Here is a 22,500-nt window from a genome sequence, read left to right as displayed (position 1 = left end):
TGTTTAATAATAAAAATTCAATTGTCGTACAATAAAATACCATCCCGTGTCCCGAAATAAAACATTCGAATATTGTTTTGATAAGCTGGCTTACATTCTTACTAAAAGAGAAAGAGAAAAGAGAGAAAAAAGAAAAAAAATAACTGCAAGAGAACAATCCATAAAAAAAAGAATGAAAAAAAGAACAATCCATAAAACGTCAAACCGATTTCTATGGTTAACTAGGGACACAATGATACCATCATATCATCCCAGAAGTAGCCTCTCTAATTTCACGGTACTCCATGTAACGTAAAATTCAAGGAAATGAATAGCAATGTGCAGTTGTATCGTTTTGCATCAGATCTAGGGGGCGTCCGTTGTAAAACAACCACATCAATGAAGCGAATATTTAAAACTACCGCATTCTTCCGATGGTAGTTCAGAATTAGTTCAACCGTTGAGGAGTGAGTTGCTAAACGTTTAAACCAGTGTGTTCCTCTTTAGAGAAACATGCTGTTCTTGAGAAAAAGTGTTATTATATTAGTTTTCGTAAGTTTGCTTGGTTTGACGAGTAAGTACCTGCGAAACTGATGTAGAAGCTTAAGAATTTACCTCTTTCGGTATTTCATAGTTGCACTTAATTGCGATGGCGAACCATCTTCGAACGAAGGTAAATTGTTGAAAAAGCTGTTCTGCTACAATTACGACAAAACAGAGCGGCCTGTAAAGAACCATAGTGCAGCAGTGAATGTTAAAATAAACGTTCACGTACAAAACTATGACTTGGTATGTATCTATTGCACCCGCACTTCAATTGCAAATCATGAACAATCATAAATGTTTGTACTTTGTTCTAGGATGAACGGAAATCTACTCTCACGACATTCGTTTGGTTGGGCATATCCTGGAAAGACGAATATCTATCCTGGGACCCTATGGAGTATGGGATAGACATGCTGACTGTGGAATCAAGTGAAATATGGACTCCAACAATTATCCCCTTCAACAAGTAAGAAGATCGTTCTTCGACCGGTTAGATCAGGATCGCGATCAATTAAAATTTGTTTTTTCAACTTATTGATTTCAGCCATAAAAGCACAGAAGAGGCATGTATGAAGGACCATTGCAAAGTTAATAAGTTGGGGAAGGTACTGTGCTTGCCAGCTTGTCAGTATGAAGCCTTTTGTGCGAGCAACACTGCTAATTGGCCATTCGACTCACAGAACTGCTCTATGTCTTTGGGCACCTGGGTCGAGGATGTAGAGAAGATAAAAATCAACGAAACGTCCCAAATTACCACTTACTACATCGAAGTATCACATTCGGAATGGAAAATGGTTTCTGCTAATGCCAGGCATTTTTTATACGACAATGATACGTACCCTACTGTAGAGTATACCTTTTTGCTTGAACGTCACATTGCTATATATGGAGCTATCTTAACACCTGGATTTAGTTGAGTGTGAAAACAAATGTCGATGCAGAAGTAGCAGGATCTAAATTGTCTATTTCTCAATTTTAGTCATGGCTATACTCAACATGGGAATTCTTTGGATGAGCTGCGTCAGCTCTGAGCGACTCTACATTTTATGTGGAACGTGCCTTGGCCACTTCAGCTATTTGCAATACTTGTACTGGCGTGTTCCGTACCATGGCGTTGCCGTTCCAAAACTCCGTAAGTCAATAGAATACCTTTGATCTATACACATTGAGCCCTTATTGAATTTTCCAGTGATTTTCTTTCGTGATTCGCTCTTGCTAAATGTTGCGTTACTGGCATTCACTATCATGCTGAGGCAAATGTGTCTGTCCACCGGAAACTCGAGCAGCGTGTTTGATAAGCTAGCTATCAAAGTAGCATCAACCAACGTGGGAAGCATATTACTTCAATCAGAACGTGTAGGTAACGCTAGCAAAGAGGAGAACGATCATCATGCTGAACCGAACGCAGATGGGGATACAGTAAACCTAGTGGTGGAGGCAACCGAAGCCAAGATCGACGATAAGCCGAACACAAATTGCAACAGACAGATCCTCGTGGCGACCTTCTTAGACAGGATTCTTTTCGTTTGCAGTCTGTTTAGCTATATATTGATGATTTTCAATTTACTACCAAGTGAAAATTGAGAAATATGAATGTTTGATGCAACAGAATAAATATAACATAACTTTTATAATCAACAATAAACACTATTAAAACTACCCACATCTGCCTTGTGGATAAACCAAAAGCTCGAGAATCAATCAGTCTCGCTGTTTTTCCTTCATGTCTTCACTGGCCAAAATCCGAATCTTAATTACTTGAGCTCCTGCGAATAAGTAATCTCATTCGTATCACAAGCAGGAGTTTTAAGGCCTATTTTACTTGCTCAATTGCAGTTTACACAATTATAGCCTAATCTTCCTTCTGATAGACAATGGTATCGTCTAAAGGATACCGAGCACACCATTTCATCCTTAAAATTGAACATTTATTGAAGATCGATCATCGTCGACAGCCTTGAAATAGCATGGCAGTCTGCCGCCAGAAGAAATAATTCATCTGATCTTATCTGCAATGTACTGAAGAAAACTCGATAGAGTTTCGCGGGCTAGTGAGTTGCGTATGCATATTTCCTTGATGTTGACTATCGTTCCATCGTTTGCGAATGTTTCTCGCGTACGCCGATAAGAGGGCTTACATATCGGGAAGTTAGAGGGCGGGAAGTTTTGAACAGTGTTCTTGGGGTTTGTAGTAGTTGAGCTGAGGCGTATGCAATTAGTGATTATTTGACGCTAGTAGACTAGCGTATTTTGAAAATTTTTTCCCCTTTTTATTTACATTTTGTCAATGAATTTTTAAAAGTATCTACAAAATAAAACAACAATCATGCTACACAACTTCCTTGTTCAATTTCGCCTTCATACGCTCGATTTGTGCTTTGTTCCCATACTTTACGGCTTCTTCGCGTACTTCTGCGTGTTGAATAGCATTTTGTCTCGAGAATTCGTCAAGTTGATTACGTTTGAAGGTAAAGGATTTGCTAAAGAGAAAGAACGGAAATAGATTATTGTACATTAATGCGACATACTTTCTAACCCGCAGCCATAGCCTTACCTTATTGCTACAGTTTGCACAACAATGCCAAATAACATGAATATCGCACAAAACGCCACGATCGTCCAATTGCTAACCTTCTTTACTCCTTTTATTCCATAGTATGGTTGTTCTTCGGTGGAATAATGCTTATGCCCCGAAGACCATGGCCTGTTGTAAGTAAATGCAATAACGACGTAATACGATTTTTGAATTTTACGTAACCCATCGGTCACTACAAGCTTGTACCTATGAAAAATTGGCTGATCGTTCGTTTTGAAATCTCGGCCTAATGAGAGTTCGTAATCGTAGGCAGCTCTAGAGTCCGGTTTGCACAATAAATGTGCCATAGCATGTTTCCACCCTGCACGACGGGGACGTCGATGAGTAGGAGTTAGGAAAAGAAGGCTCAGGAGAAGAACCTTCTTTTCCTCATTGCAGAGCATAAGTTAAGCGATATGAGTCGCTGTCCCGCGAGAATCCCGCGACGACCTGGTTTTTTTTGGCTTACTGGTGTTTATTTAAGCTTCTTGATGTTTATTTCGGACATGTTTGCGCAATGAGTCCGGGTTTGCGTAATTATTTCCGCACAGCTCACAAGTAAGCTGTGGCCTTTCTAAAGCGCTTTCTGCCTCTAGGTGTTTTTTGCGCATATGCCTACGAAAAGTATCTTTGCATTTGTAACCCAATCCGCACAACTCGCAAATAAGCAGTTCCCTTTCTGAAGCACTTTCTGGCTTCCGGTGAATTTAGCGCATGTGATTACGCAAAGTATCTTTGCTTTTGAAATTCTTTTTGCACTGTGTGCAAAAATATTTGTGGGTAGGATTTTCATCGTAGATGACGGCAAGCTCCTCGGCAGTTGCCGGCTCATCGTCCATGCTGTAATCTTCATCGATGATGGTCTTGCCGCCATCTTCCACTTGCAAGGCATCGTCGATGACGGCAAGCTCCTCGGCAGTTGCCGGCAATTCGACGATGAAAGAATTTTCGGAGCCTACTCCTAATACTGTATAGCCTGATGTTGGCTCATTGTTGATGACGGCGATCTCCTCCATTAGCACATAAGTCGCTTCATCGTCGACTGGTACACAAGCGGGAGCAGGTGTCGGAACACGTGCTGGCAATTCGACGACGGTTTCTTCAACCGTTTCATGAAATGCATGTGCTTTTTTAAAGTATTTCGGAGAGAAAACGTGGCACCACAAAATTTACATTTGATCTGATTTGGGTTATGATCTTTTGTGATGTGATATTGCAGTTGCCTCTTTGTATTAAAATTGTAATTCTTTTTGCAATCTTCACATTTAAATTTTCGGGAATTGCAATGCACTTTTTTCTGTGACACTTCATGTTGCTGAGTTTTGAGAAAGTTTTTGGACAAAGCGTGCATTTAACTTTTTGCGGCTGTACTTTACAGATGTTTAGATGTGTTGTTACATCTTCCGCAGACATATTAGACAACTCCTGGCCACACGCTTTACAGAGCGATGGCTCATATCGCGGTGGCGGAATTTTTTTAGCGAAGTCCAAATTTTCCCCACATATAAGCTCAGCTTCATCGTCTGAAACCACCAGTGTGTGGAGGGGCAGCTGTGGAAACGAAAGAGTTAGTTGCAATGGATGGAGCTTTATACTACATAGGACAATTATATATACTAGTATGGGGATATTGGGCTACTTGGCCAACCACCAACAATATCATAATTTGTTGATTTTTTGCGAAAAACTGCAGCAGCGTCTGTTTTTCACTGTTCAAAATAATAGCAGCGCTGAGAGATTATAAGCTATTTTCGTAGTTCTTTTGGTGTTTGGTAAATTTTTTGCAAAGTTTTACATTTTTATCAATCGTTAAGTGTTTAAAAAACAAAAAAGAAGAATGAAAAGGCAAGTCTTTATAGTTTTTGAAATGGGACACCGAAAACATTGTTGTGCAGACTCGGAATGTAATAAAAAAAAAAGTAGGTAAATTAAGTAAAGGCAATTCTTTTTATACTACAAAGTATTGAAGTGGAAAAAACAATACCAGTACCTCGGAACCTTTTTTTCTTTTCAATTCGATATTCTCGAGTGAAAATACTAGGAATGGTGAAACACTGCTATTTTTTTTAACAGCTACTTTTTTAGTTATTTTAAAATTGCCTTGAATAATGGGATGATCAAACAGATTTCGATTCGATGTTACTTGTTATTTATGATGATTTTATGTTACTTTCTAGCCTTTGAACCACCCACTGCCATTATTTTGCCTTTACAACAATACACGTTACGTGTTGACTCCTACCCCACCGCTTGGAAATATTCGTGGATGGTGCCAAGTCAAAAAAAAGTTAATCAGCGAGTTTCCGAAAAGTTGATGAAAAGTGGCCGAACTGCCGTAGTGAGATTTTTATCTGAAATTCCATCTCATCTCATAGAAATCTTCTCACTACTCACTGGCTATAGCGTGTATAGTTTCTCACTGGGGGGGGGGGGGGCTCACTGGGTATTGGTTAAAACTTATTAGAAAAATTTATTAAAACACTTAAATCCATTTGAGCAAATTTCTATTGCTCAAGATTGTTTTAGCAATAACGCACGATTATACGGCTCGTTCGTCCTTACATATGTTTAAAAAAAACATTACATTACATTAACTATTACAAATAAAAGAATATACTTACACGGAAGCTTCTGACCGGACTGGAATCCATCGTGGTTCGGCCGATGGGGTGATTATGTGTTATATTACCTTATCTGTTGAACGCTGCTAAAAAATAAAACACAATTGGAATATCTCTTGCCTTGATCTAGTCACTTTTGGCAAAAGACTGAATATTATCGACGATCCGATCCGTCACTTTTTTCTGCACAAGATGCCTTGCACATTTTCCGACGCCATGATTTTTGACAGATCCTCATCCTAACTAGTAAACATAAACAACAAGATCGATTCGATCGATCGCGTCATTGGAAAGTTGGAAATTTATTTCGGTGAAAATACGTCATTATCGTCGGAAATAATCATTATCGTCGGATCTCATCGTCGGATATCGTCGGTTGAGAGTGACCGCAGCTGCGCTTGAAGTGTACGAGCGGAAGTTCAGCGATTTCCTTCAAGGTGTGGTATGTTTGTTTGGAATCGTTCGATGAGGTTTTAAAATTTTGTTTTATTTCTTCCTTAGCATGCACGATAGGATTGACTTTTATAACGGATCCGATAGGATCCGGCAAGCTTGCCGATGAGTCGGAGACGGGAACCATCCATCATTTGTGTGTCTTCGTCATCGTCAAAACTCCTGCCTTGAAAGACGAAATAGAAAAAACGATAACTCACGGTAGTGATGATGATGAAATCAACGAGGAAGCAGATCTCTAGCCGTAGCTTAATCTTGGTGAAAAAGAGGACGACATTGAAGCGAGCATTGATCAAACGGCTTGTTCTAATCGTTCAGAGGTAATGCGTGCTACACCAACAGGACCCTAGAACAACAGGCATGGCCAAGCTCAGCACACTCATAGGAAGGAAGAGTAAGTATCCTGTCTCGTTATACCATGGTGGTCCCTATTGAAGCTAAACGTGCATATCATGTTGTTCCTTTTTTTGCAGAGAAACGCGCGTCAAACAAATTATTGAGTCATTTGATTCTCATTTACACATCGATCTGCAGTAGCGGGGTGTCGAGTTTGCGCAACTGTTCCGCGATTACAGCCATTTGCGGCCTGCACTGCTAGAAAAGATGCCGAAAATTACGAAATCCCTTCCGAACGGCACGGAGGAGGGTGGTGGTGGTTCGTTCGAGGATCAACAGCAACCGAGCATCGATCTGATCGAGGGCGGTGATGATGGTGATTCGTCGCTCATGATCGGTACCCTCGGTAGCAGCGCCGTCACTACTAAAGTGGGATCGGATTCGGTATGTTCCATGGGTCTTTTGGTTTTTTGTTGTGTGTGGACAGAACATGATTTCATTTCGCTTCGTTTGTGGCTTTCTTCCAGCGTGCCCTGCTCGATCTGCTCGGTGGTGGTGATGACCCGATCGATGGCCTCGGTCTAACAGCTACCCCTACGGCAGATGTGCTAATTTCTGGACCCGCTACTAATGGCAAATCGGGGGCCAGTGCGCTACCGAGTAACGGCAACAACCAAGACCTGCTCGATTTGCTTGGCAGTTTGGGTATGCCCGCCAGTACGCCACCGGCAGCCGTTAATTCTTCGATCGTAGCCGGTACACCAGTGCTTGGAATCGGTCTCGATCTGAACAGTCTCAATGACAATAGCATTAAGAATGGCCTCGTCTCCTCTACCACTACCACACCGAACACGCTGTTGGCGAATTCATCTTCGTTCGGAGGGCTGGATAATCTGTTAAATTCCAACCTCACTCTTGTAACTGTACCCTCTACATTGCCACTGTCCGGACTCGGATCGCCAGTTCTCACCGGTCTGGACGGTCTGCCCTCTCCCACGACGCCGACGTGAACAGCAATAGTGTTAGCTTATTCAGCGACTTCTCGGCCGCTGTCATCAACAATAATGATGTAAGTTGATACGAGATGAGCTTTTCCGGAACAGAAAACTGACAACCATTTCTTCAACCGGTGCAGGAAAATGCAAAAATGCTGACGGCACTGGACAAGAACGGTATTTTGGTGCAACTGTCGGCGAAGAATACGGCCGGATCATTGCAGATTCTCATGACGGCCACCAACAACTCGCTTACCACGCTCGAACAGTATCTGTTTCAGGTAACGTGTCATTTGCGCACGATTGATTCAAACAAGCAACGGTCGTGTGAATCAATCGCTAATAATTTAATTCATTTGCCGATTTATACAGGCTGCGGTGCCGAGAAGCTTCTCGCTGCAGATGCTTTCACCATCCGGATCAACGCTACCACCCGGTGGTACGATAACGCAAGAAATGCGTGTCACCAGTACGGCCAAGGTATGTCGAATCCATTTTTATTACATTTTACGCTTGAACTATCGCTTCCTAACCTTTTTTTTCCATTCCAGGCAACACTAAGGATGCGTCTTCGGATATCGTACCAATCTACATGATGGAACGGCCCTACATGATGATCGCTTCGCTGAACTGATCATCGCTTCGTTTTGTGGAATGCGAAAGTTTCCCTTAATTTATGTACTTATAAACTTATCTTTAAGTGTGAAATGGTGGAACAGCAAAGTCTCCTCACGTTACGTGAGATGATTTAAAGAGGATAATAGGCTGTTTGTCTTTTTTAGAGTTTCGCCAGGATACTTCATTTAACAGATTCTTTTTAGAACTCAATCACCAGCAAGGCACTAAGATTCATCTCTATATTTTAGCAATTTCCAGCCATTATGACCCGATCCATTTTTTTACATGCATTGTCACGTGCTATTCGTGCTAGGAAGCAGAGACGAAGCAGATGCTCACCATCATTTGTTAGAGCTACTCCGCTCGCTCAAAGGCATCTGTGGTTTCGGCTAAATTTCTCTCTTCCTTCTCTTCTTCATTTCTCTTCCTGTCTGGGACCAATCAAGTCTCAACTCTCTTTCCTCATCACCCTTATTCCCTACTGCCATCAGCCAATCTTTATCCTTCCTTCTACGATGGGATTTAACAATGCAAAGTCCATGTCTTCGCGTGTGTGTGTATGTGTGTGTGTGTGTGTGTGTGTGATGAACGAGAGAACGTGGCTTGTGGCAGAATGGCGTTACTAGGACACCATCGAAACATGATAAATTACGATTACGATATACATATGCTTACGGAAGGAGGAAGGTGTGTAAAAGTTGTTTGTATTATTTTGATATAACTAAAAGAAGCATACAGCATAGATTTTGTCCCGTTAGATTAGAGTAAGGTGGACGAGAAAAAACGCACTGCAATTTGAACACGGATGTAGGTGCAGGGAAGGGTAGACAAAAGGAAACGAAAGAACGGCGGGACGCCAATGATAACGGAGAAAGGTGGCATAATGATCCAACGGTTTAGGAAGAAAGTTAAACTAGAGACAACTAAACGAGAGCTGGACACCGAGGAACTGTTAATTAAAACCAATGTTACGAAAGCGATTAAGGACTCTATGAAAGAACGAAGGAATGTAAGCCAAAGCAGATCTCTGGTACACATCACCATCGAAACGGTGTTAGAAAAAAGAAGGGCTCGGGGCAGGGAAGTAGAGGTATAGGAGGAAAAAATAATAAATAATCACACCCGATATTGCGATGCTACGCTAACCTCATCTGCCACCTTTTTAGCGTTCTTAATTGTAATTCTCTGAATTATTATCGTCGTGTTTTCATTAATTTCTATGCCATTCTATATTCTATTTTTCCGCTATCGAATATTATCCGTTAATCGTTTAGAATATGAATGTACTACTATTAACATTAATCGATTTGTTTGCCATTTAAAACTTTGGATCAAAAACACACACTTGATTCTGCCAACAGCTATGGTCCATTACTTGCTACTTTGCAGGTGATCGATACGACCACATTCGGTGAGTTGGCCTCCGAGTAGAAGTAAGGACCGTTCTTCGGATCCCAGAACAGCTCATCCTGGATGTCCTGCAGTTCCTTAGCCCAATGTAGCGCTCAGGCTTCGGATCAAGCTTCGGTTCAGGAACGCATACTCATCGACGAAACCGGTCATGGCTCACTGAATAGGAATCAGATGCGCGACCCACAGCGACAATTACCCCCCAAAAATACTTTTACTTACGAGGCCAACCATTTGCCTCTAAATAACTTAAAATAAACAATATGCAGAATTACATTTTCTTAAATTTTATTGTAGCAATTATGTTTCTTTTAAATCAGGCACTGATATTGTTACGGTTATAGTTGTTGTTATTTCCTTTGTTATGTTTTTTTCTTTTGAAGTTTATCCAATCGGTCCACCATTACTTGCGTATTAGCTGCAAGTTGCACTCTGGCGCGATCAAGTTCCACCCACATCTCCATCAACTTCCTTTTCTTCGCGTTCCAACGTGCACGTTGGGCTCTCCACCCGCCCCTTTGTTTGTTCGAACGCTTTTGCCCTGCATCGTTTGTAGGGGCAGGGGGTGTCGGTGCGGCCGTTGTTGCAGGAGCCGGTGCTGGTGGTGTCGGTGGGGCCGTTGTTGCAGGAGCCGGTGCGGCCGTTGTTGCAGGCGCTGGTTCTGACATTCTGGAAAAACTGGAGAATTGATTTAAGTTCAGTAAATTCGTTTAGCGAATCATATTCCGTACTTACGTCTTCCGTAAATGAAAATGAAATCTGAAACAAATCCGGCGTTGATCCGCGTTGTCCGGCGGCACGATAGAAAAGGAAATTTTCACTTCCGGCTATGACGGACTTGACAGCTGTCATACTTTGTCATCAGGTAAGATAGGAAAGTCCACATGCGCCGCGCTACGTTTTGGAATTATCAATTTCATTTTTAAATTAGACTTATCAAGTAAAATAAAATTGGTGAAAATTATGCGTATTGTTTATTGGTGGGTGTGTTAAATTATTTGAGGCGATTACTCGCTCACTCCGTTCACCTAAAAGAACGAGCGAGCGCTCAGTTGATTTCCGAGTAGGCTAGCTCTTTCGCTCTTTTCTCTGAGCGCAATTGAGCAAGTGCGTACACCTGGTAGGTATGTTTTATAACACATATATTTACATTTAACAATAACTATAAGCAAAGCTGTTGTGAATTATGTCAATTTCCTTGAAAGATATATTTAATTCATCTCATCTTGTATTGGGGCATGCTGTGGATCGGCCCTAACTACGATTTGCTCTCTTTCTTCGTGGATCCTGTGGAGTAAGACGCGTGTGCCGTGCTCTCCGTGTGCGTGTGCTTTGTTCTTTAACTTTAGTTGAGTGATGGAGAAAAAACCAAACGTTGCCGATGTTTAGTAAGTTTCTCGGTATATTTAGTATGTAAAGCCGGGGATACATGAAGCGTAAACTCAAGCGTAAATATAAAACTAATTTACACTTGAACATGTTTACATGACCGGGTTGAGTCGCGTAATGCGAATTACACTGAACTTGTATCGACTTTTGTGAGAAAAATAGGATCTTTTTTCCGAAGAAAAAGATTAAAAACGCTACTAATGATCAACGCGAGTAATGCAAACCACAAACAGGAAATATAGTGAGGCAAATCGCTTGCAAACAGCGTTTACGCTAGGATTTATGCTCCGTGGACCTATAATCTTTTTTATACCGTGTAAACCGGCAAATGTAAACTTTTTGGCATTATACTCTGAGTTTATACGAGAGTTTACGCTTCGTGTATCCCTGGCTTAAGAATTCGCTTCGCTCGCTGTTTTTGTGATCCCGTGGTGGGGCATATCCTCCCACCCCACAGTGGGAAACTGCTCACTATAGAGCTCGCTAGCCAGTGAGTAGTGAGAAGAATTTTCACTACAGAAATCTCACCACGGCAGTTCGGCCACTTTTCAACACCTTTTCGGAAACCCGGCTGTCAGAAATTGTCGTGCGACGTGCGGACAAGGCCGGAAGCTTTAATTTTCTTGTGCAGACGGTCATTGAGCGTCATTGAACGCCCTACGTGAAGGTATTGGTGTCGTTATAATGAACGTTGTGTAGTGTAGTGCGTGCCCAGCGAACAGTGAGACGATCTTCTCACTATAGAAAAGTTAAATTTGGGATGATACTCGATGGGGCGGTTTGTTTTTAAATCGCGTCCCGGTACTTAGAAAATTTTCGACTGACCGCGATCGGGACTTTGCCGAATTCGGGGCGAGGTTGCTCCGTCTCTTTTTTCTATTCCTTTATACAACTTTATTATAACATACATAGGAATGTATTTATTTTTGTCATCTTATTTAATAATGTTGTTCTTCATTTTTTCAGTGAAATTTATAACAAAACTGCCAGAGCAGTTATGCACCATGGGACAGACATGGGCAATGGGCGCTACCTCCACTTAAAGCCGGATGGTAGAGTTCAACGCGTGTTTGAAGAATTTCCATCTTTAAACAAATGCGACATTGATATCCGAGCAGATGGTAATTCCGCATCATCTGCTCAATTGTGGAGCAAAACAAATTTGGTTCGTTTGGGGTGAAATTTCAGCATTGAAACACCTCGTAGAGTCATTATTGCTCGGAGTTTATTGTGGTACTGAGCCCGCACGAGAAACACTCCTGAAACCAACAATCGACGATTTTAATCGTCTATAGACCATGAATATGAATGACTGCCTTCGAGAAGTGAAAATTCGCAACTTCTCAGGAGATTTGGAGGCGCAGTTCAGAATGATGGGGACGAAAAATTGGCTGGCTCATCAAGCATGCCGATATTGTGAAAGCAACAATATCTAGCGCATAGATTGTACCCAACCCCTGCTCCCCTTACGTTTAGATGGTCTTTTCCGAGCGGCCATTACGTCCAGCACTATAAGAACAATTGCAACAAGTCTCATTTATTATGCAGCCTTCAATTTAATTACAGGTACGCTAATTGGCGAAATGCGCCATGTAATAAAGGTTGGAGTCATGCAAAAAATGATGAAAGTTTTCCTAAAGGGCCATACCCAATGGTATGGGTTTCAAATCATTTTATCCCGCAAGCAATATCCTCGACAGTAATAGCGATTGGCAGAACAATTCGGTTTTCTGTATCTATATATTTAAACGTCTATTGAATTTGCAACATTCACAGCACAGCACATGAAGGCATACATACTGCTATTATTTACTATTGCACATCAACAAACAAATTGGCTGCGGCAAATGCATTGATACTAGAGTTTTTATGCGGTTTGTTCGCAGAAGGTGCAGAATTTAGCACCGAAAGCGAGTTTCAATCCTTAAAATTCCACATTTTAGCTCACCTGCACCTTGATGTTGCAAACCACGGGCTATATCAGTGGAACTCTACTGACCAGATTTAACATTTTCAAGAGATGTTTCGTGATACAATAAACGAAACTAACGTACTTAATCCCTTGCAAGCTATAAAAGAAAAGTACGAACAAACAGAGTTTGTAATTGTGCACTATCCGACATTCGAAAACCCAAATGGGCATGGCCAATTCACGGTAGTGCATTTAACAAGAATTTTTACACTAAAGGCCGACAGCATCACTGATTGCTGGTTCATGACAACTTCCCAACAGGGGAAAAAATAGTTGTAAAAATGACTATGCCACAAACAGCCATGTTTATGGCCGAAAATTGTCCAATGTGAGACACGAGGTGTTCCGGGCAGAATCGAATGACCGACATACAACGTCGGGTTTGTATGCGATAAACAATGAAATGGACACTGAAGAAATCAGTGTGCTTTTCGAAAATGTGGCCAATTCATCTGATCTTATCTGCAATGTACTGAAGAAAACTCGATAGAGTTTCGCTGGCTAGTGAGTTGGGTATGCATATTTCCCTGATGTAGACTATCGTTCCATCGTTTGCGAATGTTTCTCGCGTACGCCGATAAGAGGGCTTACATAGCGGGAAGTTAGAGGGCGGGAAGTTTTGAACAGTGTTCTTGGGGTTTGTAGTAGTTGAGCTGAGGCGTATGCAATTAGTGATTATTTGACGCTAGTAGACTAGCGTATTTTGAAAATTTTTTCCCCTTTTTATTTACATTTTTTCTATGAATTTTCAAAAGTATCTACAAAATAAAACAACAATCATGCTACACAACTTCCTTGTTCAATTTCGCCTTCATACGCTCAATTTGTGCTTTGTTCCCATACTTTTCGGCTTCTTCGCGTACTTCTGCGTGTTGAATAGCATTTTGTCTCGAGAATTCGTCAAGTTGATTACGTTTGAAGGTAAAGGATTTGCTGGTAAAGGAAGAGAAAGAATGGAAATAGATTATTGTACATTAATGCGACACACTTTCTAACCCGCAGCCATAGCCTTACCTTATTGCTACAGTTTGCACAACAATGCCAAATAGCATGAATATCGCACAAAACACCACGATCGTCCAATTGCTAACCTTCTTTACTCCTTTTATTCCATAGTATGGTTGTTCTTCGGTGGAATAATGCTTATGCCCCGAAGACCATGGCCTGTTGTAAGTAAATGCAATAACGACGTAATACGATTTTTGAATTTTACGTAACCCATCGGTCACTACAAGCTTGTACCTATGAAAAATTGGCTGATCGTTCGTTTTGAAATCTCGGCCTAATGAGAGTTCGTAATCGTAGGCAGCTCTAGAGTCCGGTTTGCTTAGAATTTTGTAAGCCTCAAGCAGCTCAACAAACGATTGATTGTCGTTCTTTCTGCTACTGCCAACGTTTGCATCCGGATGAAGCTAACAAGGAAACAGAAAACCCCTTATTGCCGGTGAGCCTTGCGGTCACTATCCCTCGCTGAGGAGCAACGTACCTCTTTAGAAAGTTGAATAAACGCTGCCCGCACCTCGCGAGCACTACAGTCGGGCTGCAGTTTCAACACCGCGTAGTGATTTCGATGCGCATATCTACAATTGGATTGTCTGCTTCAATTCACTATTAAGCATCGAGCTTCCTACACAAACACATGCCGACAACTGCTGCAGCTCTAAATCATACCTGATTGAAGTGGTTTGAAATATTTTGTAGACGGAACTTCTCGGAGAAACTTTTAACATCGCGTTCTGCTCAAACAAATTCTTTTACCTTTTTTTACGTTAGTTTGTTTACCTTTTGGCGGTGACGGAAATGTCATCGATCCCAAGGAGAAAAATACACCATACGCCAAGAACAAAGTGCATTTTTAGTATAGACTGAAAATGTGAAAATCGTCCAGCAAAAACAGTATGAGATGGCTTAGAATCGGAATGTCAATCCTCACAAACAGAACGGCCTTAAGCGGCCCATAGACGCTCAACTTTATTTGTCAATATTTTTAATGCAAAAATTGTGTCGAACTGTCATGTTATTTGTATTCCTCGTATTTGGGCTACATTGGACTAATCCTTAATGTTTCATCAATCAGGGCCACAGACGCATCGTGTTCGTTGATGTGGCCCACAGACGACGCCAATATTCAGCCTCATCAATATAGTTTTCAGCTGGCTCAAAATCTTCAACTTTTTTGACAGGAGCTGCAATCTAGCTCACGCACGATAAATAGGTAAAGCGGCCCATAGACGATCAACTTTATTTGTCAACTCTTGCATGCAAGTCGATTGACACCAATATATTTATCGTGTGTGGGCTATTTGAAGCTTGTGTCAAAAAAGTTGAAGATTTTCAGCCAGCTGAAAATATATTGATGAGGCTGAATAATGGCGTCGTCTGTGGGTCACATTAACGAACAGGATGCGTCTGTGGCCCTGATTGATGAAACATTAAGGACTAGGCCAATTTATGCCCACATATGAGCAATAAAAATAAAATGACAGTTCGACGCAATTCTTGCATCCGAAACATTGACAAATAAAGTTGATCGTCTATGGGCCGCTTAAAAGACTAAAATAGCCCCTCCCCCACTCACGGTGAGCTACTGAGTGACCGAAAAAACCACTTTTTAACTGATTAAATGTAACTTTTTCACCCCTTCCCCCCTCCTTAATGCATTAATTTACGTTTCCGCATATTTTAATAACGATTTGGTTACCAAAAATATTTAAATTTGCGATTTTCTCGGTCACTCAGTAGCTCATCGTGAGTGGGGTAGGGGCTATTTTAGTCTTTTACCGATAAATATATTGGTGTCAATCAACTTGCATGCAAGCATTGACAAATAAAATTGAGCGCCTATGGGCCGCTTTAAGCCCTTAACAGGAGCGGGAAATGTTCTCTGTCAATAGGGTACACTTTGTACTTCACCACAACAAGTGGTGAATTTTCAGCTGTCGCGTTTTTCGTCGCGTATAATGAGGACGAGGCCGTACATTTGGTTTTCCTTCTTCCAAAGTAAACAGCCGTGCGCGGGAACATGCAAAATCGGATTGTTCGTTTAAAAAAATGAGGAAGTTCTTCACATTTTAATCAATTTCGTGCGTGATAAGAACAAGTTCAAGTTGTTTGGCACTTCCGCTGGCGTTCTCGTTCAAAAATAGGCAGGATAAGCGCGAACTGTGGAAAATCGCAACGCGAATAATCTGAACCAGCAACAACAACGGAACAACGAAAAACGATTCTAAAATCTGTTACAAGCTGCGGGAACAAATCGCACAACTCGCTATCAACTGTACCAACCAAAGAAGTCTGACTTCCTTTTTTTTTTTTAAGAAAAGCAAATGGAACGAAAAGGTTGCACTTGATCGGAATAACTCCTATCCGGAAGATCATTAAGTAAGTTTGCCCGCCATGCCCCTCATTACTGAGCCCAAGATTTCTAAACACAATGATGGTAATAAGAAAAGAAACATAAAGCGTGTAAATTTAGGGAAACAAATCAAGACAGTTTGTGAAAATACTAATCCAAGCCGAAGTGCCAGAATCCACCATTTCCAAGGATCTTTGTTGTACAATCGACACTGGTGCTATTACAGAAAATTCTTCCAAAAACATTTTAGAATTGTTTCGAGGCCGGATGCCAAGATGCTCAACTCTCCCATGTATCCCTCGTCGCATGTCCTGCCCAAGGCACCCATTTCGGAACTGAGTATCTTTCCAACCTCAACGATGATCGTGGATTGTGATCCGAAGGGTTTTTTTTACGATTTATTGATCATTCATCACTTTCTAATACTCTGTCGCTCTAGTATCCATCACTTGATGGTGTCCGCGACATAGAAAATAGAATCACACCTTACGGAAGATGAAAAAATAAACATTGAATGTTAACCGAACCGTATGTCCTTCAAAATCACTGCTTCACTCAGATCTCTAACAAGCGGAAGAGCATCAGCTTCAATTAATTTCAGTTTTGGTGTACTTATTACTTTGATTTTTTATTTTAATGTGAAGAATTAAGGCCACAGGCAACACAGTGCTCTTATTAACGCAATCTCAAATATTGGTCACAATTGGTCGTTTCCCTAATTATTGGTTTGCTCCTTAATTTGTCTTTTCTAAATTACCTCTTTGGAAGTACCTCGGATGGTTTTGGCTAAAAGAATGACCCAAAAACTTACCATTACATCATGTTTTAACTAAACTCTAATTTTTCCTTTCCAAAATTGTAGCCCAAAGCGCACATTTGCATTTCAATCGATGAAAATCAATTTAGTTTCCATTTTGTGATATTTTATTACCTTGCTAAATAATAGTTGTATCATATGTATGCGGAAACATTCGCAGGGCGCGTTATCATCGAATTATTGTAGCAATTACATGATTGAAAACAGTCCAATTTTGTTCGCTGGCGGTGAAAATGGTGATGGCAACGTGTTCAGGAATCAGCGGAAAAGGATTGTCTGCAAACGACAAATTCTGTATCAAGAGAGCAAAAAGTGTTACAGACACTTTCAGTTTTAATATGTTAATAGTTCACTGCATAGCCACCGTGCTACATCTGTTTTTTTTTCTATTGTGAGATGAAAAACCCGGATAGTGTGTCTTCCTCCAGCATTTGCGATCGTATAAATGATTGGTTTCTTATTTTTAATTTGTTTTAGATCAACCGATCGCCTTTTCGCGATTTTCTGGCTCCCGAGCAGTTCAACAATGGTCAACATAAAAATACCAATCGTCCGACGGCGCCACCGTGTTTTGCAGCGTTTGTCGAACGTTCAGGAGGGGGGTGGGAGCGTATGTGAGTGCAGGACAACCAGAACGATGGTAAGTGGCCAGCGGATGCTGGTTAAATTCCGGTTTGAGGCTGGACCGCGGTTTCTGTGACCAAACCGTGAAAGCGTGTGGCCGAGGCGGTCAAAACAAAGGAACGGTGAATGCGAAAGAGCACACGCGTTTTACACACGTATTCGCATGGTGCGCGAAGAAGTGAAATGTGTTATTTTGTACATTATTATCGATTCGATTCCGCACGCAAGCGTAGTAGGTTGCAAATTCATACAAAACCGGTAGAACGTGAGGGCAGAGTGGTGGCGGCGGCGGCGTTTGCCTGCCACAACGGTGACAGTAGCAGTAGCAGCAGCAGGATGGCTGCTGTTGTCTTAGCAGGCTGTATCGCGAAAAGCCTGCAGTTTGTGGTCTGGAAACCAGTGCAATCAAAGGACCTAGGCGTACGAGCGGCTTAGCAGGCGGGAAAAAAACCGGACCGGAGCGGCATTGCCCGGTGTGTGGTTCGGGGTGTCCGTCCCATCATCATCATCCCTCTTCGTGAAAAACGCGTAAGTCTGCTTTTTGGAGTGGAAAACGGGCCAGCAACCCCCGCCAGCGTTCCGTTGTTGTTGTGGCCAGGTTCGTTAGTCCCCTTCCTTTTCGATACCGTGCGGTGCCGTGTTCATGGGTACGTTGAAAAGGCGAAATTTGCTTACGGAACGATTGAGCATCAGTGTCGTGTCCGCTGAAGCCGCAGAACCGGAGGGGGACCTACTTATTACAGGCCTCCCGCCATCCCTCGCGTTTCGTCCAACACCACTCGGCAGCTCTTTCTGCGCGAGTAGAGACCAACGGGACAAACCATCATCTTGGTCTCGGCCTACTGTTTATTTTTTCCCACTTTGTGAATCGACCATCCTTTTCTGTAGCACTCTTTCTCCTCGATCGACATCTCATGCTGCCTCGTTTACTCCCTTCACTCCGTTCGCCGATGCATCCCATTCCGCAACCCCTTCATGCACGGCAATCGTGACCGAGGTTTGCACACTCGATTTGCCTTGTTTGCAACTGTGCCACCAGATACACACAGCATCATGCGCTCGCCCGCCGATGCATGCTGTCGAAGGAGGGGAGGGGTAAGCGTCTTACGGCGACGATGCACCACGCGACACGATGGATGATCCTCGGTGGCGGCTGCCGTTCACAGAAGAATTTTGAACCGAGAGAGTGTCGTACGCGCTGATAATTACCCAGTTGCCGCATGTTTTTCATTTATTTGGGTTTTCTCTCTCCATGATGAAGGGCGAATTCTGTTCGGGTTTTGGTTCATCCCGTGTTCGCTCTTCACACCGATATTGGTTGATGCCCCTCCTTTTCCCGTGCTTTGTTGTTGTCTGGTGCGATGGAACGCGGCGCTACTAAGTGGAACGTGAAACAATCGAGTGCAGCATTCGCTGAATGTAATGTTGGTGTGAATGCAATAGTTGCTTACCACATCCGCGTAGCCTGTGCTGTCCGCGGTTGTGGTCATGGTTGATGGGTTGCCATAGCGAGAGATAGAGGTAGAGGATAGAGAGCGAGAGAAATAGAGAACGGAGCGAGTGGGGGCCACGATGGTGACTAATTCCGAAGCGGGGCAGTCGAAAGTGAGCGTGGATGGAACCGAGCGTGTATCGAACGAAGCGGCACGAGATGCCGCATCCAGCAGCCAGTAGTTGCAGCAGCAGCAATGCACATCGGAAGTAGCTTTGGGCCACACTCGGTAAAGCAGGCCGCGAACGGCTCATACCATTTTCCGTAGTACTACCCTATCAGTATCCCGTGGTGTTCCTAACAATCATCCCTTGCAAACCAGTCGTGGCCAGTCGTGTGCGCAAGTTATACCAGCTCAGGTATTGGGCCTTCTATAGTCCGCGCCATCAGCTGATTCGTCGTTGAGTTCTTGTGTGTTGTGTGCTTGTGCTTGGAGCTCTTGCTGGAAGTACACCTGAAATACCTGCCACATTGGTTACATGATCGCGTTTCGGATATTGGTGTGACACGTGCTTCTGCCGCAGGTAAAAAGGCAACATTTAATGAAGACAGATTTCAAGAATCTAAGCTACATAAACAGAAAATCGTGATTTCCAGCACTTAAACTGAATTGGTGATGATGCTGCGTTGTGATGTGCAGTGAATTTCTATGCTCTTCTGGAAGAAGGTCGTCGAACACATGAAAGACCAGAACGATGATCGGATGAAGGCTACTGGTGAATGTTGTCTTCCATTAACCGGGCCTCTGCAGATGAAGCTACTCATCTGCCTGCGAATGTGCTAATGAAACGCCTTTCCAAGCGCATTCCAAGTTAACCTTCGAAGGCTTTATAAGCTTACGTACTGTGCGTGAGTATAACTGAAGGTTTAGCTGACATTAACCGGTCATAAGCCACGTGCACCCAACGCACTCCATTATACCTTTTCCTCTTTGATCCAATCTGCGCCAAAAAAAGCTGTCTTAACCTGTTTGAGCGTGGTGCTACTCTTCAATAATTAGGAAGGGAGTGTGAACGAATTCGCTGCTTTCGTTTGAAAGTGGGCAAATTCGAGTCGCACCGAAATGAAAGAAAATCCAGAAAGATTCGTAACTCAATGGTCGGATTCTCACGATCCTCCGATTAAAGTCTTTCATCGCAGGTTAGGTAATGGTTACCCGACCCGGCAGTTAGTGTTGTTTTCAACAAATTCACTTAGATACTCAAATGTATGGGAGACAGAGAAAGGCACCAAACGCGGATGCTAGCAGCGAGATGTTGCTTTCCCGGGCACTTGGTATCATGAGCGTCAATGATCGATAGAGAAGCTGCCTTTGTCCATGGCGGCTGGAATGGTAATTCAAGCGGGAAAGTACAAGTTTCCACAAAGAGAGACCGGGTACATTAGCTAATATGCCTTCCACGACTGCATCTCTACGAATTGCTACCTAAATAACCTACTGTGCGATCATTAAGAATTGAAAAGTCTTTGATAGATGCTCTTTTAAAGCTTTGATTTTCGATTATATATAATAATTTTTTTAAATGAAAACATCTTAAAAGATTTTGTTGTTTTTTATGCATGGGAACAGTCATAGTATGTAGAGAAACTACAGGGCCTTATGGTAGACAGACATTCCACTTGATATTGCTTCCTTGCACACTGCCATCCGTAAAACGATCTCCATATTTTTGTCTTCACAACACAGGTTCCTTTGGATTAGAATTTAGAATCCTTAAGCACTGTTCATTTTTTTATCAGTAATAAATTTTATCAGACAGCAAATAAATGAGAAATTTGTTTTACATAAATCATACATAAATCCATCATAGTTCGACAGCAACGAGCATCATCCCGCATGACTCGTGATGCTCTGTATTGGAGTGAACGTGCATCCGTTTTTCGGATGGACTACTAGACGCCTCTCGATTAGACTCGAACGATCGGAGCTAAGGATAGATTAGGAAAGAATTTTAACACATCCAAAAATATTGTGCTCTAGCAACGTTTAGTGGCCACTCAACATGATCCAATATTTTACAACAAGTTGTTGACAAAATTCTGAAATTCTTTTCGGCCAATGTTCTGGTAAAATCCAGGAAGCTATGAGCAATGATTCTAAGCCCCAAAACATAATTGAAAAAGATCTCAATCAAACAAGTCAAACGGTGATCGCGGGTATCGCAGGAAAAAGAACGGAATACGTGGAAATTGTAAGAAGATTTATAATATTTTATCTTAAAAGGGATGATAAAGGAACTGCATTATGATGCAGTCACGATTTTTGTGCTTACGCTCAATGCTTTTGTCTGTGGTCAGTTAATGGTATATTGAAAATCATTTCTCGAACATCATTAACCGCTTGAGTAGAATGCGCCTATACAGTTGGTTTTGTTCGAGAAATAATTACTGACTCCGCCTCCTAGCTTATCTCCATTATCGTGTGGCTGTCTAGTTGTTAGAGACCGTTATGGCAGCGTTTCTCAAGCGTGCAGATTTCGTGTTAGTTGAGCAGCCACCCCTAACGGATAGGTCTGCAAAGTTGATGCATTCGAGAAAGACCGATGCATTTGCTGCTGGTATACACATGCAATCTCATCACAGTGATTGGCGCTGCAGAACACAGCATTATGAGTGCATTAGTATCGGTAATCAGCCACGTGTAACCGCTGTGGAGGTGGAAAGCACATCAACTCCATAGAATGTTCCATGCTATTCTACACAGATTTTGATGTGAAGTAGTCCCCAGTATGTAACAAAGACCACAAAATCTCACATCAATACGACATGTTACATGATCATTTGGGCTGCGTGTTTGATTATATGTTTATGGCATTTTGTTTATTGTTCTCTTTTTTTTCTTTTTTAGTGAAACCAATTGGAAAGCGACCGCCTCCATCGCGCGGGAGGCGACAGAGTTACGGCGAGTTCTTCTGCACTATTGTCGAACGCGCTAGCTGGTGGTGCTGGCTAGCATGGCGTGGGCCAATATCAGAAACAAACTCGAACGGCAATCTACAGTGACGTATTGACTGCGAATTAGTGGTCGCTCAATGCACACTTGTGTGTGACTGGTGGCAATAGAGAATCACAGCTAACTCCCCACACCGACGCCACCACCAGCAGCAGCAGCCACCATGCGACGGAACGTGAAAGTGTTTGGTCTCATCTCCGTTACCTGGATCGTGGTTGTCATCTATTACTTCCAAGGCGACTACTATCACAATGATGGCAATCGAGCGTTGCGTTTGCGCAGCAGTAAAACAGCCAAACACCTGACCGACACTGGAGATCGGCTCGTGCAGAGTGACGCACTGACGCAACGTGACAACGAACATC

General features: G+C 42.4%; 4 protein-coding genes and 1 pseudogene across 13 annotated transcripts in view; 3 read left to right on the top strand and 2 right to left on the bottom strand.

Annotated features, from left to right (window-relative positions):
* The window catches only part of LOC126569136 (neuronal acetylcholine receptor subunit beta-3-like), a 13,220-nt gene extending 11,059 nt beyond the window's left edge, over positions 1-2,161 (top strand). Inside the window, exons 1-6 of one of the 3 annotated variants that reach the window (XM_050226031.1) lie at positions 444-553; positions 614-768; positions 840-991; positions 1,070-1,437; positions 1,505-1,657; positions 1,715-2,161. In XM_050226031.1, coding sequence (XP_050081988.1) covers positions 493-553; positions 614-768; positions 840-991; positions 1,070-1,437; positions 1,505-1,657; positions 1,715-2,109 — 1,284 coding nt within the window. In that variant the 5' untranslated portion in view covers positions 444-492 and the 3' untranslated portion in view covers positions 2,110-2,161. Of the gene's footprint in view, positions 1-443; positions 554-613; positions 769-839; positions 992-1,069; positions 1,438-1,504; positions 1,658-1,714 lie in introns of those variants that run through there. The other 2 variants (XM_050226033.1, XM_050226032.1) reach the window with 2 other exon arrangements.
* Positions 2,162-2,854: 693 nt separating this feature from the next.
* LOC126575590 (dnaJ-like protein 60) lies at positions 2,855-4,116 on the bottom strand. The gene is made up of 4 exons (XM_050236357.1): positions 3,825-4,116; positions 3,308-3,422; positions 3,080-3,229; positions 2,855-3,005 (listed from the first exon to the last, which is right to left on the bottom strand). Exons 1-4 carry the CDS (start codon positions 4,114-4,116, stop codon positions 2,855-2,857), a joined length of 708 nt encoding a protein of 235 aa, XP_050092314.1.
* Positions 4,117-4,937: 821 nt separating this feature from the next.
* Positions 4,938-8,177, top strand: LOC126575582 (AP-1 complex subunit gamma-1-like; annotated as a pseudogene).
* A 2,717-nt stretch (positions 8,178-10,894) lies between these two features.
* LOC126569131 (polypeptide N-acetylgalactosaminyltransferase 2) overlaps positions 10,895-22,500 on the top strand; it is a 13,833-nt gene continuing 2,227 nt past the window's right edge. Inside the window, exons 1-3 of one of the 5 annotated variants that reach the window (XM_050226021.1) lie at positions 15,917-16,275; positions 17,544-17,706; positions 22,031-22,500. The exon at positions 22,031-22,500 is cut by the window's right edge and continues 2,227 nt beyond it. In XM_050226021.1, coding sequence (XP_050081978.1) covers positions 22,299-22,500 — 202 coding nt within the window. In that variant the 5' untranslated portion in view covers positions 15,917-16,275; positions 17,544-17,706; positions 22,031-22,298. Of the gene's footprint in view, positions 10,922-15,916; positions 16,276-17,543; positions 17,707-17,977; positions 18,219-19,312; positions 19,707-19,948; positions 20,032-22,030 lie in introns of those variants that run through there. The other 4 variants (XM_050226024.1, XM_050226022.1, XM_050226023.1 and 1 more) reach the window with 4 other exon arrangements.
* Positions 13,573-14,677, bottom strand: LOC126569141 (dnaJ-like protein 60). 4 transcript variants are annotated; one of them, XM_050226045.1, is made up of 5 exons: positions 14,566-14,677; positions 14,381-14,474; positions 14,137-14,306; positions 13,909-14,058; positions 13,573-13,827 (listed from the first exon to the last, which is right to left on the bottom strand). In XM_050226045.1, exons 1-5 carry the CDS (start codon positions 14,622-14,624, stop codon positions 13,677-13,679), a joined length of 624 nt encoding a protein of 207 aa, XP_050082002.1. In that variant the 5' UTR covers positions 14,625-14,677; the 3' UTR covers positions 13,573-13,676. The 4 variants fall into 4 exon arrangements, with proteins under 4 accessions (XP_050082002.1, XP_050082000.1, XP_050081999.1 ...); XM_050226043.1 differs by having other exon boundaries at positions 14,381-14,489; positions 14,566-14,671; XM_050226042.1 differs by having other exon boundaries at positions 13,909-14,306.

Source organism: Anopheles aquasalis, chromosome 2, assembly GCF_943734665.1.
Source record: "Anopheles aquasalis chromosome 2, idAnoAquaMG_Q_19, whole genome shotgun sequence".
Taxonomy (NCBI): Eukaryota; Metazoa; Arthropoda; class Insecta; order Diptera; family Culicidae; genus Anopheles; species Anopheles aquasalis.
Note: the sequence above shows the minus strand (reverse complement) of the source record. Positions and strands in the feature narration are given on the sequence as shown.